At 41.7% G+C, this 19,018-nt stretch overlaps 2 protein-coding genes and 1 long non-coding RNA gene across 4 annotated transcripts; 1 reads left to right on the top strand and 2 right to left on the bottom strand.

The window, feature by feature from the left end:
- Window positions 1–42: 42 nt before the first annotated feature.
- ctdspl2b (CTD (carboxy-terminal domain, RNA polymerase II, polypeptide A) small phosphatase like 2b) lies at window positions 43–9,681 on the bottom strand. The gene is made up of 13 exons (XM_029143667.3): window positions 9,495–9,681; window positions 6,656–6,846; window positions 5,628–5,766; window positions 5,407–5,553; window positions 4,981–5,229; window positions 4,728–4,824; window positions 4,302–4,413; window positions 4,099–4,185; window positions 3,820–3,882; window positions 3,648–3,727; window positions 3,307–3,433; window positions 2,962–3,057; window positions 43–2,875 (listed from the first exon to the last, which is right to left on the bottom strand). The coding sequence occupies exons 2-13, from the start codon at window positions 6,821–6,823 to the stop codon at window positions 2,810–2,812; spliced, it is 1,431 nt and encodes a 476-aa protein (XP_028999500.1). The 5' UTR covers window positions 6,824–6,846; window positions 9,495–9,681; the 3' UTR covers window positions 43–2,809.
- LOC121202106 (uncharacterized) lies at window positions 8,200–10,375 on the top strand. Its single transcript, XR_005897412.1, has 2 exons — window positions 8,200–8,364; window positions 9,656–10,375. It is a non-coding gene; the product is annotated as an uncharacterized LOC121202106 (long non-coding RNA).
- On the bottom strand, window positions 9,933–18,711 carry golm2 (golgi membrane protein 2). 2 transcript variants are annotated; one of them, XM_029143665.3, is made up of 10 exons: window positions 17,392–18,709; window positions 14,656–14,710; window positions 14,456–14,558; window positions 14,284–14,374; window positions 14,001–14,124; window positions 13,695–13,778; window positions 13,328–13,600; window positions 13,081–13,218; window positions 11,918–12,085; window positions 9,933–10,973 (listed from the first exon to the last, which is right to left on the bottom strand). In XM_029143665.3, the coding sequence occupies exons 1-10, from the start codon at window positions 17,716–17,718 to the stop codon at window positions 10,897–10,899; spliced, it is 1,440 nt and encodes a 479-aa protein (XP_028999498.1). In that variant the 5' UTR covers window positions 17,719–18,709; the 3' UTR covers window positions 9,933–10,896. The 2 variants fall into 2 exon arrangements, with proteins under 2 accessions (XP_028999498.1, XP_028999499.1); XM_029143666.3 differs by lacking the exon at window positions 11,918–12,085 and having other exon boundaries at window positions 17,392–18,711.
- Window positions 18,712–19,018: the final 307 nt, after the last annotated feature.

Here is a 19,018-nt window from a genome sequence, read left to right as displayed (position 1 = left end):
CTTTAGTGCAACTTCAGACTGGAGAAATAAAAACAGAGGGCATGCGGGAGGTTTCTTAACTTTAAAACTTTGTTTCAGAAAGTCAGTAACTGTATATACACTTTACAATAACATATAGCCCGATGGCTAACAAAGATGTCTTAAAACAATTCAAACACATCTTCAGCACAAGTAGCAGTAACATGGCTTAACAGATGTTGGAAAAAGAAAGTCATTACCACCATTTTCTGCAGAAAAAGTGCCATGATTTCAATTTAATTCAGGACTTTCCCACAAAGCAAGCTGTATTCTCTACATGCTAAGTTTAACAGTTCAGTGACAGCTCTAAACTAAACATACAGGTATTTGTAAGAAAAAAAAAAAAACACTCCATCGGATGTAAAGTTAAATCTTCATTGATACATTAAAAAGTAGATATGACATGCCTTTTTAAATCAAAAATACAAAAGATTTTCCTTATTTTAAGGTTGTTTTTTTTCAACATGAAGCTGCATGTATTGTACAACACTCAGTGTACAATAAACTGGTAATGCACATAAAAATGAGCTGGGTGAAAAGTACGGAACGCCTCTTTCGTGTCCTTCAGAAACATCTCTCAGGCCGCCGCGACCGCTAACCTGGGCTACGTGCACCCTCGCTCGCAGTGAGGCTTGCATACTAACGGAGGGCAGGCATGGGGAGGGGGACAGGGCGACCACGGCGGGACCTCAAGACACCTCCTCATCCAGGAACTTTGTTCGTCAGACTCCTCAACATCTGAAAGGCAGACGTGAGATGCCATTCACACTCAACTATGTTGTAGCTGATGATGAGGAAAGAATGAAAGGAATTGAGAGACGCTTCACCCCATGTACAAGTTACATTCATAGTCTGGCCATGAGTACTCATAACTTTACACAAAGTAAACGCCACTGTGCCTTGTACAAAATTGACTTGAATACAAAGTGATTCTACTCTCGAGAAGTCCTACTTTAGTGACACGAGGCAAACGTATGGGGGGCGCTGAGCGGTCGAGAACTTTACTTAACACAACCCATGACCGGCCACAGTGGGATTCACTTAACGGATTTACTCAGGCTACAACTCAAGGGAACCACAGTAAACAACATATACTGCACCAAAACAAAAAAGAACGGGGCAAGCGTAGGCATCTCCAGACTTTTGTATCTGCAGAGCTCTGAGGTCTGATTGTCTCTTTCCATCTAAGCATTTTGGGGTGGGCACACAGGGAAACGTGTTAGAAGATGAGTTGTATGGCACTGTACAGGCAACAAAGACAAATCTACTCATTTGCTTCAACATAAAATGCACTTTGAGTAAGCTTTTAAAACGTTCAGTGATACAGCATGTCAAACCGAATGACAGAAACCTGCCTGTTTTTACCCCACAGGTTTAGACTTGAGAGGTTCCCAACACCAAAGGTTTCTGCCTACTGTCTGACTCACTATTGAATAAATTAGTAACTCAAGTAAGAAGTCAGTTTGGTGTCCAGGTCAAAGTTGGGCAGAAACACATTCATATAGTTACCATTCTTAAACATGTCGCTTTAAACTGTGCTCAACTGGAAAAAAAACTAAAAAGCTTAAAATACAAAAAGTAAAAAGCTGGAAACAAACATGAAGAGGGGATGAGACAACAACCAGTATGCTACTGGTGCCAGGTGTGGCTGGCAAAGGTCTGGCCATAGACTTCTACCACAGGTAGACTTTATGACACACAGGCAGACAAATGCTACATTAGTCATAATGCTACTGATATTAGCCATTAAATTACATACCGCAACTGAAAGAAACCGTTCAAATTTAGCCAGAATACTTGATTAGGAATAAAAGACAATACTGATAGACAAATGAAAAACTTAAAGAAAAAAAAAGGTTATCGCTGACAACAAATGCCATCAAACCTTTACAATGTCTGATTTACCGTTAAGATTCTTAAACCTAACAAGTAATAAGGGAGCCAAGTTGAGTCGCACAGTGAAGCCAAAACACTGAGTTTAACATCTAATCATTAGAAGAACAAGAACGTTCAAGTCCTAAGTTAATTCCATTTCCTTTGACTATGATATGGACTCAATAATATGCACCCATGTTCTCCTAATAGGAAATGTGTACAATAAAAACATACATGACCCCTTTTAAAATGTCATATCTTACAAACAGAAGTAAAACATTGTAACCATTTTTTAAACAATGCAACACCAGTTTTACCAGAAAAAACTGCAACCAACAATAGAAACTTGACTCAGCTACAGAGGAATGCATATGGTTTTAAAGGCTACAGATTTTAGGTTTGCCAAACACCAAATCAGTGAGTGTGTGTGTGGCTAGAAGTAAACATACACACATGCACAGATTGATTTACAGGCCAGTCATTCCAGCTGAAAATGGTCTGTAGCCACAGAGTGTCATTATTCATCAGTGTCAGCACACAAGCACCAGGGATGGTTTCTTGGACTTAAAGTGTGAAGTTCCTCTTTGCCAGGTGGCCTTATAATATCCACTAAGCCAGCACCAAAACATCAGAATTTACCATGGAGGCGATATCCCGCTCTGCAGCTGGAAAGTCAGTCAAAAAGAGAATAACTGGGCTTGTTCATAGTGCGTAATTTCATCTATATATTTAGAAAATGTCACCCAGTTCATTAAAAATGTTTCTCTTTAAGTTTTTTCTTTTAAAAAGCAATTGTGGATTTAAAATAAAAAGAAAAGGGTAAAGGTTTGACAATAATGGCAATGTTGTAGTATCTGATCCCAAGAGGGCATTTTTACACGCATGTTGTCCTGTTACTGAGCAACCGTGGTAAAGTTCAATCAGGAGGCAACAGGTCGTGGAGTCGGAACCGCTCTCGGACGTGTGGCCGCACATCTTCATTCTGAAATGCAGAGCAGACCAGAGAACATTAAACAACAATTGACGACTTATGACCTTTACAATAACCTGTACAATATTAGATCTTACCATCTCTACCAACTTCTCCAGGAACGGCACCAGCTTCAGCAACTCATTATCATTTTTGTCCATGAACCAGCTCTCTATTGGAATTCCATTGGACAACTGTAAGGACCAAAATGGGAGGACATAAATGTATAAGCTCCAAATTTCCACATCATCCAATGGTACAACCATTTCAATTGTAAATAACTATACCTGTATAGAGGGTCCATGTTTTGTTGCTAAAATTAACTGATATAAAACCTGAAAAACCCAAGCCTGAATATAGGGAACTTTGCTCCAGCTGTTTTTAAAAGTATGTCTATTACCCAGATATAAAGGAAACCTGTAAGGAAAGCTTTAGGTGTTCACCTGATATGCGAAGGCTTGTGGTGAATTGTCGATGATTATCGTCTTTGACAGATCTCTACCTAAGATGTTGAGGTCTTTGATGTAGTTTCCTTGGACACAGACACAATGCTCACGGAACAACCTATGTCTACAGTTTCAGTAGAGAATGAAAATAAAGATGGGAAGGTAAAAAAATCCATCAGTCAGGGACAAGGTTGAGACCATTAATAATTTAGAATAACCACAACAATGACACCTTAGCATAAGCACATGTCAGCTCTACCTTGTATCACACACACACACTCTCACACACACACAGAACACACACACACACACACACAGAACACACACACACACAGTACCTCACTAGCTGCTTTTTAGGATCCAAGATGTTGAGCAGTTTGTCTGCGTAAACCTTTTTAGAGGCAGTAAAAAGTATGATCTAGAAAAAAGATAAAAAATAAAAAAGGTAAGAACTGAAATCTCATTTAAAAATGGGGGATTCATTGACAGAGCCATAAGTATTTTAATTACCTCATAGATTTGAGACATGCGTTCCAAAAACTCTCTAAAGAATGGTCTCAAGCGCACATACACCTGTATATGAGAACAGATTAAAAATAAATAAAAAGCTTCAACATATATAATGTCTATTCAGGTAATCCTTTAATTTCGACAGTTGTCTTATTGTATAATTTTTTTTTTTTTTTTAGCAAAGAGACATTATAGTGGATAAAGGCTTCTAAAATGCATGACTTTAGCTCCCTCCAGTGGCCTTGTGGGTTAGGAAATGAGGGAATAATAAGCAATTACCTGGTAAATGACATCCTGAAAGAGAACAGGGAAAGTAAGAGCTGCATCCTCCAGCTCATTTAAACTGCAATGCACCAAGGTTTCATCCTAAATAAAAAACAGAGCGCGTCATACTACAACCCTTACAAAATGTCAGAGTTTTACTATTGAAAGGTAAACATGTAATTAAGGAGAGTAAAGTCATACTGTTTACTAGAACTGACCAGATCCAGGACGAGAGAGAATTCAGGCGTGCTGCGTGTCTTCAGAGGTAAGGCTGGCTTACGGGTGAGCTGCTCCTCTGTCAGTGGAGGGACATGCTTGATGAAGAAATACCTATAATAAAACATTTTATTGTTGGAGTACCTAAACATACATTTAACCCACAATGTTCACATATGGTATTCAATTTATATTCTGTATACAAAAGCCACATGCAAAAAAAAAGGTTTTAGTAACTCTTCAATAAATATAATATATATAAATATATTACCAGCAACCAATAGAACTTGTGTGTACTGGCTTTCTGTGCCTTGCTTTCTAACTAACTAACTAACTAACTAACTGGACTCTGGCTTTGTGGAAACGTCTGTTAAATGATGTCTGACTATAGAACAAAGTATTTTATGACAATGCAGTGTTATACTTACGGATCAAAGACTTCCCAGTCTTCCTCATAAGATGCCTCCGGTGGAACAGCACTGGGAGGAGAGTCAACATATGCCAGATCTGGACTGGAGCCTGGAGCTTAAATCATAACAGAAAGGAGGATGTTAAAAAGAACCAGATGACAAACAGGAACTTGACATACCCAGATACAAGATAACGAGTTATACCCAGCAGTTGTCAATTACTTCTCCATTACGTCAAAGATAAAGTCAAACTTTTTTCTTGACTATATACCTGTGAGGGGCGGGAGGTCAGAATCTGCATCAAGCTCTCCCTCCTCTACTGTGGGAGACACCTCAGACATGTGTGGTGGTCGTAGAGGTGGTAGCTGTGATACACTAGAGTAGAAGGTAGTGGTGGTGCACATTTCCTGTGTGGATGTGGCTGTGCTGGTGGGCATCTCTACAGGTTGCTCCATGTCCAGCTGCTTGACTATTTCCTCAGCCTCCAATGCCTGGTCTGGAGAGTCTGAGCCAGAAGGGGCTGGTAAACAAAGAAAGGAACTTCAGCTGTTTTCTATTCCCACATTATACAACACAGTGTGTAACACAGTTGTGCAACAACCTTAGTAATGCGGTGATAACAACATAGTCCAAAACATGAGTGAGTACACATGGTCAATGCATAATCAAATTATAAATATAAAAAAAAAATTAATACCATTTTTAGCTGGCGAGAAGAAGTTAAAAACTGGAGAGAAGATGGTCCCAAGAAGAGTAGTCCTGGGAGGGCTCGTCACCTCAACAGCCATTGTCTCCTCCAGACTGCCGTTGGGCTTCTCCTTACTCCTGTCATGGTTGGTGGCCTCTGCAGAGAAAACAAAAACGGTTAGACACACAGTAGAAAGTCGAAAGACACAGCTGAAACTGAAAGCTCCTCACGTCCATTGATGGAGCCTCTTCTGTTAACCCTGCTGATAGTCCTGCGAGGGGCATTGGTGTTTGGCGGTGTAGAGGTGATCAGGTTGTTGTCCACGTCACAGTGGAGGCGCGTCTTCTTGGCTGGACTTTCCTCCTGTACCTTAGGTAAAAAGACAGTTTATAACCATTCCTTCACAACTATAAAAAGGAAAACTTTTGTATTGTCAAAAAACCCCAAGGCACTTTAGCCACTTGCAAACTTTGCAGCCTGTGTCAAAATAGGCATTAGTTTCGTTATAAAAAAATATTTTCTGTCAGTCAAAAAAACAAAACAAAAAAAAAAAAAATTGTTTTTTGCCAAAACTCAACTAAACTGAAACAGCGACAGTGCCTAGATTTTACAGACTTCCTAGCGAAAGGTTTTGCCATGGTTCTGTTGCAGATGTTATATTTATCCAATAGTAACCAAAAAGTAAACTACTGCATGTTCATTAGATATTTGTACTAGTATTGTTGCCAGTAACAGTCAAGCTCCTTCAGATAACAGTGGTCATAAAAAAGGTAGAAAAGTAAATGTGTTAATACACAGGCAGGAAGGAAGTACCTAAAGTAGGATTTCACGATAGACTGCAGAGAGAACCATAAAATGGCAACATAATGTAAAAGCATCAAAATTTCCCCATCTCCTGCCAAAGGAGCAGCTCCTTTCAGGGAGTTGACTTTTCCACTTGTTACTACCTCCTGTCCCGGCACACCAACTCTATGAGCTACAAGCTAAAATTAGACACTATTCTGGTTCTCGGACAAGCTGCTGCATTCCACCAGACATTACTTGGGAAACATGACACTGTGCACAGATTAATGCTGTATTTAACCAGTGGAGGCATAGAGAACAGTGCTAAAAACAAGACATGTCAAAAGGCACAAGTAACAAGTTAAAACAAACACCAAGATTGTTTTCTTGAAGTAAACCCAGAACAGGCACCACACATCTGACATTATTTAAAAGGCAGGACAGGGCAGCGAGATGTGATCGTAAAGGTAGTCACCTTAACAGCATTTCCTCTGATGAACTTCTTGATGGTCGAGAACAGGCCTCTCCCCCCACTAGTAGGAGTGTCCTCTTCTACTTCTGAATGCCTCCGCTTGGTCCGCGATGGGCGGCTGGCCAGAGTGGGGTTTGGTTGCTGAGACGCCTTGCGCATTCTCAGCCTCATTGTTTTAGAAGTCACATGTAAGGCTGTTTTATATAATCAGACACAGGGAGGAAAAAATAAAAAACAATTTAAGTTTGCACATTTAAAAAAACGTAACTTTGGCAAATGCTTAAATGTTAAGGTGTGCAGACAGGTTTTTCTATTAGTCTCAACTCTTTAAACTTTTAAATGAGATAAATCTGGTCTGTGTAGTGGGGCATCACTAGTGTTTTCTGCCAACATCTGGTTGCATTCAAGATCCCATTTCACTTGCATCACAGCAGCCACATCTGGCTTTACTTTCATCTGAACAAAGAAGGGAATATAGGAAAAAACTTCTTACCCTGAAACTTATTATACACACACACTGCACTGTACAAGCGCACCTTCAGCAGGACCGTTAGAATAATAAAATGTAGACACTGAAATTATCAAATGCACTGATAAGGTGGTCAGTGCTCATCATTTGTGTTCATTTTGCAGAAGTGTTTATATCCAAAACAAGTAAAATATATACACTTCACTTCAGAGTGGAAAGTTCAGATGCATGCACTGAGGAAGCAAACTATTCAAAATGAACACAAAGCATGACATGGTAACTCTTTGAGCTTACGTGACAGCATCTGGCTTAAAATGTGTCCGAACATATCCACAACCTGTCAGGAATCCTGAACAGACAGTCTACAGCTCACATACTGTAAATGTCCTTCACTACATCTGCTTTACATTTGCACAGCGGTGTATCCATGAACACACCAGAAGTGTATGCACTATTGCTCAACCACTGAGGGCATCAGATGACATGGTTACATTATGGTTACCATGCCCAGGGTATCATATTAAATATACAAAGTACAAATTTGATAATTCATGAATGTGAATCTTTGAAATCACAATTATTGTTATTTTATTAGCAAATATGCTTTCTATATGCTTCTTTTTCATTTGGGGGTTTGAATTATTCATTTAGTTCATATTCTGTCTTTGGATTAATATTTAATATTCATAACTCAGTTGATAGCATTAGAAAATACAAGTGATGCAAATGATTATTTGAGAGTTAAACCAAATACTAAAAAGGTGTTCAATACCCAGTCACTGTAGCAAAACCTCTGGTAATGACCTTATGATTTTACAAGTAATTGACCATTAATAAATAAATATCAAAAAGGTAATAGCCTATTCACAATGCTGTTGATGGGTTAGAAAGAGACTTGCTCGAGTCTCCAGTGACTGACTTTATCTCTGTATTGCGATTGACTAAAGCCCATAATTTATTGACATTTTTCAGGTTATGTTTCTACGTTTTTGATGATGCTTTTATGCACTTTATTTATATGCATGTACAAGTCGACAGGTTGCCGAACAACCATCTAAAAGCGAGCAGCCACTAACCGAGGACCGTGCACAGAGCTAAGTACGAGCAAGTGAGCGGGAAATAAGAACACGCATCCACTGCGGTTGTACGAGCAGGTTAGCAAAGGCTACCCACGGAAACGATGGAGACACGCGAGGCCTTTCACACTGCCCGTCCACTCAGCGCAGAATGCTTCGTGGCTAAGGTTAGCGCGCTGCCCTCCACTAACAAGTGGCAGAAGCAAAAGTCGCGGACCCAAACGTTGGCAGATGACACGCGGCCCAGGTGCCACAATCACAGCGTGAACATCGCGAGTAATAGTTGCAGTCTTCGTTAATGAGCTTGGTACTGGAAGGGACGCTAGCATTAGCTCAGTTAAGCTAACGCCGAGTATTAACGCTATATGTCTGTGGAATGGACGTATTGGTCAGAGTCTATTAAGGTATTAAACAGTGTTATATGGAAGAATTGTTTTCTTCACTGTTTAGAAGTCGCATCGATAGGACAGGCTGGCGCTCCATGGCAAACAGGTTGACTTACACAGATAAAAAGTAAAGCTAAGTTAACTGACCAACGCAAATACAAATTTTGGTTACACGCCTTTCGAATATTTATAGAACTACTGTTTTGACTAGCCCTTCAAATTGCAATTTAACTTGCAATATTAACGGTATTTGACAGCGAAACGCATCACACGTCGTCAGTCAAAACAGGTTGCTAACGCTAGGTTAGCTAAAGGTAACAGCACTGATGTGGACCTGTGTGCTAAACCAGCGAGCAGTGCTCTTCGATAAGGGCTGGGAATTCATTTATCAGCTGTGACAACGTTACATTGTTAGTGTAAACATTCGCAAGGATATTGGATTTAAAAAGCTGGCTTCTGTAAATCTCGCTACGTTGACTTGCGGGAATGCCATTTTGGACGTTAGCCCCGATACGACGAGTGTTTACAAGACCTGGCTAGCTAACGCTAGTGTTAGTCTGAAACTGGCCACCGGATGAATTGCAGTTTGTAGCTAAACAACATGTTGCGATGAATATTTTATTGAGTTACTGTTAGGTACAGAGACGAGGACGGGGCTAGATTAGCAATGCACACAAATGACCAGGAATTAGCCAGGGCCGCGGAAGGCCGTGTTTTAGCTGCGGCTACGTAGCTTAGCACAGCTAGCTCACCCGTTAACCCTGCGTAGCCTTCCGCAAACCAAACAAACACTTTCACCCAACAGACGTCTCCAGGCACGGAGGAGAAAAGCCAGTGTTGTCGTTCGCCAACATCACCGCAGACAAACGGGACAAATGCACAAAGTGGGCTTGTTAGGCTAAGCGACTTACTTTAGTGATCCGCAGTATTTGGAGGTAACGACTCAAAACCACTTAACCATCACAACAGAGGCAGTGGTTGTTGTCGCGATGCAATTGTGGCAGACTTTTCCCTCTGTGTCCAGCTGCTTACGGGTCGTCTCCTTCGAAATGACACACAGTTGTTTTTGCAGGCGCCATTTCCCGCCTCTGCTCAGGCTCTGCGAGGCAGATACCCGTATGGAGCAGACACACCCCCTCACCTCGCAAACACCGGCCAGCGGCAGCGGCAGCGCTCGCCTCCGGCTCCGCTCCGCGCGTTCATGCACGTACAGGACAGAACAACAACAAACAAATCCCCATCGGCAACAATGGATGCATACACGTTCCTCTGTGTACAACCTTAATACTCCATTTCACTACTGAAGACCCATCATTGTCTCCACATCTAGATGAACTCTCAAGCACAACTGACATGAAGCATTACCTTTAATAAATTTAAATTACATTCAATGTGCCTTTTTCCATGAGAAATCAACTTTCCTGGCTGCACAGACAACTATTTTTATCTTTCCTATTTCCCTACAGATGAGGAAAAGGGTTTCCTCAATGCAAATGGGAACAGATCAACTACATTATGTACAAGAGACCTCATTCATGGAAGCATGTTTACAGTATGTCAGTCCCCTATGTGCTTGGTTTACCTTCGCACACCGCAGAGGGGAACTAACATCGCTCTAAGTATTGCTTAGGCATCATTATTTTGCTCAGTTCTGATGTCAAGAAAAAAAGTTTCAAATACATGCAATAGCATTAATAAAAACTGATTGTGGAGCACTTTCAAGTGTCTGTCACAAAGAAATAAACTGATTTAATAGGCCATGAGAAGAGTCCTTGGCATTTGTATTGTTTTCCCACTCCTGTAAACAAAAATGTTCATCCATGTCCCAAAATGATGTAAGAAAGGCAGAAAGTTGAATTAGTCTCTTTGATAAACATCTCAGGTGATGACTTTGTTTTACAATGGAGCAACTGCAACCTGAAAAAAGTAGCAAAAACACAACACAGTTCGACCTCAAGAGTCCAAATGTGATTCAACACGGCTCATTAAGATCACCCCGTTGTTAACTGAGACAGTTATCAAGTGACAACACTCAACAGTCAATATATAGTATATCATCTCTACTCTCATAACTTAGAAACATTAGCAAATCAACAGCAGCGCAGGACAATGCCTTTTTTTCTTGGTATTATGTTTTCTGTTGACCAGAGTTAATTATTTGCAATGTCTCTTTTTCAAAACAGTCCATGACATTGAAGATGCACCCTACAAAGTCTTAAACATACTGATGTTTGTACTATTTAGCTGAGAGAGACCGTTCTCGTAGAGAAAGGTCAGAATATTTTAATGAATTACAGCGGCATGACTTCCCATTCAGAGAATGTCAATGGCTTGATGTCTTTTCCCATAATCCACTGCTCGATCTCCCTGCATTTCTCGATCGTCGTCATCTGGAGAAAAGAAAGCAGGAAGAAAATAAAAATGTTAGCCATTTGGTAAGAGGCAGTAAATTTAAATGCTGTGAGAAAGTTTTTGGGCTTTTCTCCAGCAAGTGTTCAATATAGAAGTGGGTGTTTGTGTATTTTTACCAATGGTATAAACAAAAAACAATGTACTAATTTTAATAACATCATGGTGGGAACTATCAGCTTCCTTGTTAATAATTATATTTACACCAGCATGATGTATTTGTTTGCAAATTGAGTAGTTTAACATCAAAAATATACATTTGAATAGAAAACAATCTCCCCTATTCTCATTACTGGCAGACCTAAAAGGAATTGTTTTGTAGAAGAATACAAACAAAGGTTTCTTCTACATGCTATACTATCACAGTCTAAATATTAAAATTAAAATGTAATCAAAAATCAAATTCACAGAGAGAAACCAACAGGACACAAACACACAAGCATGCGTTTCAATATTTCAAGGAGAACACAGACACATTCACAAACACAGTGAGCTATATTTATCTACTGATGTAGATGTGGGTCAGATGTTTGGTGGGCACAGACAGGTGGTAAAGATAAAAAAGAAACGAGCAGGAAGGAAAATACCGGACAGCAACAGAATAACTCTCACAGAACCGCAAGTTCCTGGGTCACATTTCCCAATACATAAGAGAATGAAATCCTATACAATAAATATGACTTGACATTTCCACTACTCCTCCTGAACTGCGTATACATATGCAGTAGGCAGTGCTGCGTTCATCGTGAATGTGCTGGTTATAGCAGACACTGGTTTCATGAACTGAACTCGGTACTGTGAAGCTACTGTGTCTGTTGGGACAAATGCAGGGGATGGCAGCAGGACAGGGGTGGAGGGAAGGAGCAAGGGAGGAATGGTGGATACACAACTGGAGAGACGGTCCAGTCCCCCCGGCCTGGCTCACCTTGAACGTCTTCCTCCCCACCATCACCATCCTCTTCCTCATTGTAAGCCAGCTCAGCCTGCTTGTCGGCCTCATACTCACCCACGTTCCCATCATCCCCATTGTAGTCCGCCAGCTTAGAGCCGTGTTGCGGATCTACTGGGGACTCGTTCTCATCAAAGAACCGGCCTGCAGGAGGCAGAGAAGGGCCCCATCAGGAAGGGAGGGAAGCGGAGGCAGTTGTAGGAAGAATGGGTGAAATACTGTATAATGAATGCTTGCAGCAGTAAGTCATGGTATGAAGAGGATGAGAAAAGATATCAATATAGTTCTTTGTGTATTTGAGAGCCAAACTGAATGAAACAATTTTCCCTGTAATGAAAATGTATGGATGAAAAACACTGGTACTGTACAATCCTGTGTACAAATGCCGGTTTTAGAAGGCTCATTTTAAGTCAAGTTCTCTTTTACATTAAAAGAGAACTTAAGAGACATTGTGTTTAAATCCCTGACCTCCAATGACCTGTGGCCTATTTCACACCTGAGGCAGTTTATGCTCCTATAGTATCTATACAAACAGATTTTAGATGGAAAAGGAGTGGGTGGGACTGAGTCAGGCAGCATCTTCAGATTGCTCATGTCTACCAAGCGCCTGTGCTAAATCAGAGGCATCTGGTGGGTGTACAGTGTTAATTTGTCTTTTGACTGTATATCAGGGGTGGACAATTAAAACAATGAAGATGTGGAATAGATATGGTGAGACGTGAAGAGGGCGAGGCAACAGAAGAACAGAACATTTGAATACAGGGTAGCAGAGCAGAAGCCAAGGAGCAGGAAAGGATTGTTTGGAAGCCAGGCGTGTGTCATTTGTATCATCTCCTCTGCATTTTAACCTTTCTTCATTATTACTATTTATTTATCATAATACTTTTATTAACACATAACAACACTTATTATGATGAAGTAGGAGAGTATCCAGCAGTTAGCAAAACTGACTTTTTACAGTTTCCTGCATTGACTCATTGCAGAGCGGGACAAAGCTGCAAAGCACAAATCTAGAATAGCTCTGATTGTACTGCTCATGTGTTTGATAAACACACCATTATTCACCCCCCACGATCACCACTTTCCTTTCCATTCTAGTTTTAAAAAAGGGCTTTCAAGTTTTAGGAGGAGGAACTCACTTTGGCGGTGGTGTAGTGGCTCTGCTGCCATTTGGTCTCTGCCACGTTGAGCCTGGATGGGGTTGGGCACCTGGGCAGGGTTGGGTGGCAGAGGAATCTCTTTCAAGCGTTCATTTTCACCCTTGACATTATCAGGAGCTGACGAAATGAGAGAGACTTAAATGACTTACAAGACCGGGCTAACTCCAGCTCAAGCGGTTTGTATTGCTTAACATTTAATAAATTACAGAGGTGATAAATAATGTACCTTGAAGTTGCTTTTGCTGTTCTCCCAGCTCGTCTGCCTTGACCCCTGCCTTATTGTCCTCCTCAAACACTATGGGCTTGTCTGCCTGCTTCATGGCACCTGGAGGTGCAAAAACAGCTCCGCGGCCCTCCCCTCTCTCCTGCTGCAGGTTAGGCTGGTCCAGGGCCAGGCCCTGGCCCCTGAGCCCATCAGCTGCCCCAACTCCAGCCTCAGCACCCAAAGCTAAACCAGGGGCATCACCATGCTTCTGAGTGATAGCTGGTTTCTTCAAGGCTGAATATAAATAAAGCAGGGGAAAAAACACATTATCAAAAGGCGTGTGTATAAATGTATACAATGTGTGATCTGTTTAATGTCTAATGCTTACCAAACTGGACATCATCAATTTTCCCCACCTCGCTGTCTTCTATACCAGGCATGCCAGCATCACTGCCGGGCTTACCCATCTCATCTGTAACATAACATGTAACATAACATATGTGATCTATGACGTAGATGTGAACAGTGAATTACTGAGGTCCACAAAAGCCAAAAACAGCTCAATTTCTCAAGACATTGGGACCTTAAATGTACTAAATGTTTTCAGCAGTTGACAGAATTTCAGGCTGATTCTAGTATGATTCTGCAAGGTCTTTCTGAAATTAAAGAATGTTTTAGTTCATATTCACTGTACCTTTTAAATCTGGACTGTCATGTCGGTGAGTGACCACTACATGGCGCTCTCCAACCATATCCCCACCAGCTGCTCCATCTGCACGTCTACCTGCCACTGCACCCTTTTGGCCATCCATGACATTCTAAATATTCACAGTGGAAGAAATTTCTTTAAAAGAGAGCAGCTTTAGGAAAAATAGATGCAGGATTAAATAAAACAGCATAGATATTGCTATGACTTTGTGTTGGAGATCGGAAAGCTATCTATGAGCGTTCCTCATCCAGACTGTATCTATACCAACCAGTCTTAGCTTGGATGCTTCTTCCACCAGAGTCTTTTTTGATTCTTCATATTCTTCCTTCAGCTGTGCAATCTGTCGTCCACACTGTAAACTGATGGACACACGTTCCTTATTCAGTCTCACAGCTAGTTCTCTGAAATGGCAGTTGGACTAATGAAGTGGGCAAACATACCTCTCATACTCCAGTTTTCTTTCCAATGTAGTACTGTTTTTCTTCACTTCCCTTAGCTGCTCTTCCTGTTTCATAAATTCTTGTTTTAGCTCCTTCAGCTGCTCTGTATACAGCAACACACGCACAAAAACATTATTAAGGAGTCAATGACAAATCCTGCCTTTACACATACAGTACAAATACAGATAAGGTAGAAGTACCTTTCAGTCTCTGGATTTCTGTCATCTGGGCTGTGACATCACCCTGCAGCTTTACCTGCACACAAAGATAAAGGGTTCATCAGTTAAAGGAAAGGCAGCACACCTCTCTGACTTTATACTTAGTTAACTCTAAAACTAGCTTAAAAGTCCTAAATGACAAATGACTTAACCGGGCAACAAGTCTAATTAGCTGAGTGTAATGCCATTGAAAACAGGAAAACCAAGGCAAACAGGTTGGACGTAAGGTTTGTAGAACAAATGTACACAACGTGCAGTAGTGTGACATTTTATTCAGTCACTACGACGACGCATCAAATGTCTGCCTTTCAGATCTATTAGATCTAATCCATTGTTTCAGTGCTCATTTGGGCGAGTCAAGCATTAAATGCCTCACTTAGCAGGTTGTTAAGCAGGTTTTCTGGCACCCTGCTTGAGTTTCTAAGAAACTTTCCTGTATCCCACACAAGCGCTCATTGGTATAATATTAAACAAATTTGATCACTGTAATATTTGACAAGAAAAAGTAGGAAAGACTAAATTTCAGACTTTGAAGTCATACAGCAGAGAGTCAGTTCCTAAAGGCTGTAAAAAATGTATGACTAACTATGACATAGGCTCAGTGAGTCAATGAAATATCGCTGGGATATCATGATGACTATGATGTTCATCACATCAAAACACAGATGTGCTCAAAAAAAAAAAAACACAAAAGTGTCTTTAGCCATTTTTAAAAAAAATGAAGACTCCTGTTAATTTAAACCCATGAACAGAGTCTCTATTCTAAATCTGCATAGGTCTTTATGGTACACCTAACATTTTTGTTGAAACCCATTGTGATTGTCAGTGTGTGTGTTGGAACTGATAAAGACAGAAATCTGTCAGCAGAGAGTGGACAGGACTGGAAACTGCTGTCAAGTTGAAAGGTCCATCCTGTCACACCCGTTACCGGTTTCTGCCTGCATTCTGCTGCATATGCAACAACATGAGCAGACTGTTCAGTCTGCATCTAGAACTATAAGCCTGCATGATTCATTTTTGCATCCTATGTACCGATGCATAATGTACTCAGCAGAAACCATCCACAACTCGAGTGGCATTATTCTGCCTGCGTTGCAGGCCTCTTACTGTATCTCTCATGCATATCTGTTGATACAGGGTTGGGCTGTTGACAAAAGAAAGGTTAAACAAGCCCTATCCAACATGTAGAGAAACAGGGAACCGGATACAAAGGTAATACAAGGAAACTAGGGACACACTGTTTCTGCTTTGTTTTTTCTTTTTCAACATCTACCTCAGCCTAAACAGCAAAGAAAATAGGAGCTCGGACCACATTCTTACAAATCATCTCTTATAAAACAGTTTAACTGCCAAGAGAGGTTTGTTTGGAAAAACAGGTAAATACACATTTGTAATAAAACCATGAATTGCTACAGTTAAATAAAAGCAAACTGATACAGGGCCATTGTTTCTGCCATGTGTGATGATGAACATGGCCAATAATTGTAAAAAATGCTCCATTCATTGCAGAGAGTTGTTGATTTATCCATCAAACCACACATTACTGTGCAAGTGGTGATTTGATTTTAGACTCTCAGCATGTTTATCCATGAGCTTTATGGCCCATTAGAAACAGAAAAATGTGCTGCTGTTCGTTAAGAAACCCTCAAGAGCCAAGAGTAAGTTTTATGTGTTGAGCTGAATGACACGTCCAACACAATGTTTCTGCCGAGCACATTGCAAATATACTTAATTATTAATGGCCATTGATGAGCTTTACAAGTGGCGACAGCGTCTCACCATTCCTCAATACGTCAGCATGCGACTTATTAGCAGAGAGCCAAGTCACCTTCTGCTTCTAGTTAAAACCACTGCTACTGGATGCAAATTACAGGAAAATACGCTCCTTGGGTGTTGTTCCTACAAAATCTACAAAAAGGTGCTGGAACATGTGGTCTGCATAATGACACAATGCAAGAGTTGGGTCAAGAGACACAGAGATTAAGAAAGATCAACTTGTTTCCCTTTACAATTTCCTCATTCGTCAAGTGTTCTCTTTACCATATAAAGAGTTATGAAAAAATATTATACGTTTAGTTTGGCAAACACCTCATAACTGACTCTGTCCATATCAGTCCTTCATAACAGCTCCTCAGTGTGGACTCTTACAGAAAAGAGTCAAACTAAAAAAAAAAACACACCTGCTGCTTAAGGTCAGTAAATGCATAGTGTAAATACAGCAACATGCACCAATGCACAGTATTGTCATCTCATGAGCGGTTTAGAGGCACTTAATGTGGTTTCAACCCCCTAAAGTGATATTAAAACAAGCATTCGAGCTCCAAACTGATTTTCTGGGAAGGCTGGTAGGTCAAAGCAGGAAAGAAACTATGTGGATAAACGAGTTCCTGATCAAACTGTAAAACATTTTAAATAAAAAGGCCACAGGAATGTCATTCATATCCCATAAGACAGAGATATCTGAGAAGAGACATTTACAGCAAAGGTTACCAAACTTAGCAAATCAATGAATAATCTAAATATAAAACAATTAAGACCTGCAGTTCTATAAACAATCTACATCACTTAATCAAGAGATGACATTTGAATTTATGGACAGTGACTTTTGTCCCAGTTTGTTCCTCTGTGGTCACGCGGTTCGACTTCCACTGTAATTGATGCCTGTGGCCATTTGAACCAGAGCACTGGATGAAGCCAGTCAAAGCGCCGCTACTGTACCTTATCATCCGTGCACTTCTTAACGAGAGACTCTCGCGCCTGCAGCTTGCCCTCCAGGACGCTGTAGTCTCCGTCCCTCTGGTCGATCTGCTTCTTGTGCGCGTCCACCTGCACCATCAGCTCCGAGTTGCGCTTCTCCAGGCGGCTGCGCGCCGCCTCCGTGCGCTTCACCTGCGTCTGCACCTCCGCCAGCTCGTCCAGCACGCGGCCGTGCTTGTTGGACACCGTCCAGTAGTTGAACGACAGTATGGCGAGGACCACCATCAGGAAGATGAGGATGAAGGACGGCAGGCGGCCTCCGCGGCGGTTCGCGCCGAACCCGACCATTTTAAGCGACGAAGCGAGACGATTCCTCAAGTTACCGACGCAACATGCAGGGCTCAGCGCGCGGATTCTCCCGGTGTGGAACGCGTCCGTCTACGTGACATGTCGTGTGTATGCGGCAGCCGTTCGTGAACGCGCGATCCAGACACACAACCGTGGACGCTCAGCGCTTTTCGCACGCCGTCTCTTCGCTCTGCTTCCGCACACTGGGCATCCTCTCTCCAGACCGCCCCGCGTCAGGAGCAGAAATACGCCCGCAGAGACGTGGCCTAACTCAGCTGGCGACGTGAAACACGGACGACGAGGCGAGGCGAGACGTGGACGGATACGTGCGCCGTGGCACCGAGCGCTGCAAATACGAAGCACACGACGATCGCTCGCCCCGGAACGCTAGCGGCGAGCTGCTGAGTCCATTGGGGCGCCGCGCGCACTGGGCCCTGGTGCTGATCGCAGAGCGGCCAGCGAACAACACCATTAGTGATCGTCGCTCCCGACCTGACGTTAACATTAGCCACGACTGCCGCCAGCGCCGTCCAGCTAACCTCCCACTAGCTAACGGCCATTGATTTGAGAGCGCAACTGGACAATATCACACCAAACCAATCGTCTTCTCCTCTCAACGAGGCCTAACTTAGCCCCCTGCAACCCAACGAACCATAAGACATTCAACATGAACGAAAAAGGCTTTTAAAAATCACGCTGTCAGATATTTGTCGCCTTCCACACAGGATATTACGGCCGCGTCGAGCTAGCGGCCAGCAGTGCGCGCTACTTCCTCCTTGTGACTTTCCAAATAAAAGCACGACTTTAGCGACACAAAGGGACAGCAGAGTATACACAACACCGCGCAACAAGCAAATGCACAACTCCAACCACAATTTAAGTACTAAGCATGTCGTCTAACATTTACCCGTAAACCTTGAACTAAGTTTGATTAGTTTAATTGTGATAATAATATCGTAGAACTGTTGCGTAAATACCGGAAACACTCACTGACTGAAAGACACTTTACAGTTACAACGCAAGCAGGCTGAATCTTTGATTGTTGTTGTCTGGGAAAACAAAAGCCTGCAGATGCTTATCTACATCAGCTTTCTGAAAGCAGGTGCGAACCCTGTATTTATCGTAAACAAAAGCAACAACGCACGTCTCTGTTGTTTTGCAAAGACAGAAGATCAAATGTTCTTTCTGTTTGTGTTGTGGCTGCAATTTATTTGTGGAACTAGGCCTTGTGTAGCTTTTTACTGGCAGTCTGACTTCTGATTTTATTCTTACAACTTTGTTGTAACACAGTTGAGTATTA

This window comes from Betta splendens, chromosome 3 (genome assembly GCF_900634795.4).
Source record: "Betta splendens chromosome 3, fBetSpl5.4, whole genome shotgun sequence".
In the NCBI taxonomy this organism is placed as follows: Eukaryota; Metazoa; Chordata; class Actinopteri; order Anabantiformes; family Osphronemidae; genus Betta; species Betta splendens.
The sequence above is the reverse complement of the archived record's forward strand: the minus strand, read 5'-3'. Positions and strand labels throughout refer to the sequence as shown.

Coding starts and splice junctions, on each gene's coding strand:
- golm2 (XM_029143665.3), bottom strand. CDS start 17,718: ATGGTCGGGTTCGGCGCGAACCGCCGCGGAGGCCGCCTGCCGTCCTTC. Junction 14,375..14,455: donor AGAAAACTGGAGTATGAGAG/GTATGTTTGCCC, acceptor TGTGTCCATCAG/TTTACAGTGTGGACGACAGA. Junction 14,125..14,283: donor AAGCATCCAAGCTAAGACTG/GTTGGTATAGAT, acceptor GTGAATATTTAG/AATGTCATGGATGGCCAAAA.
- ctdspl2b (XM_029143667.3), bottom strand. CDS start 6,823: ATGAGGCTGAGAATGCGCAAGGCGTCTCAGCAACCAAACCCCACTCTG. Junction 5,554..5,627: donor AAGAGGCTCCATCAATGGAC/GTGAGGAGCTTT, acceptor TTTTCTCTGCAG/AGGCCACCAACCATGACAGG. Junction 5,230..5,406: donor CTTCTCGCCAGCTAAAAATG/GTATTAATTTTT, acceptor TTTGTTTACCAG/CCCCTTCTGGCTCAGACTCT.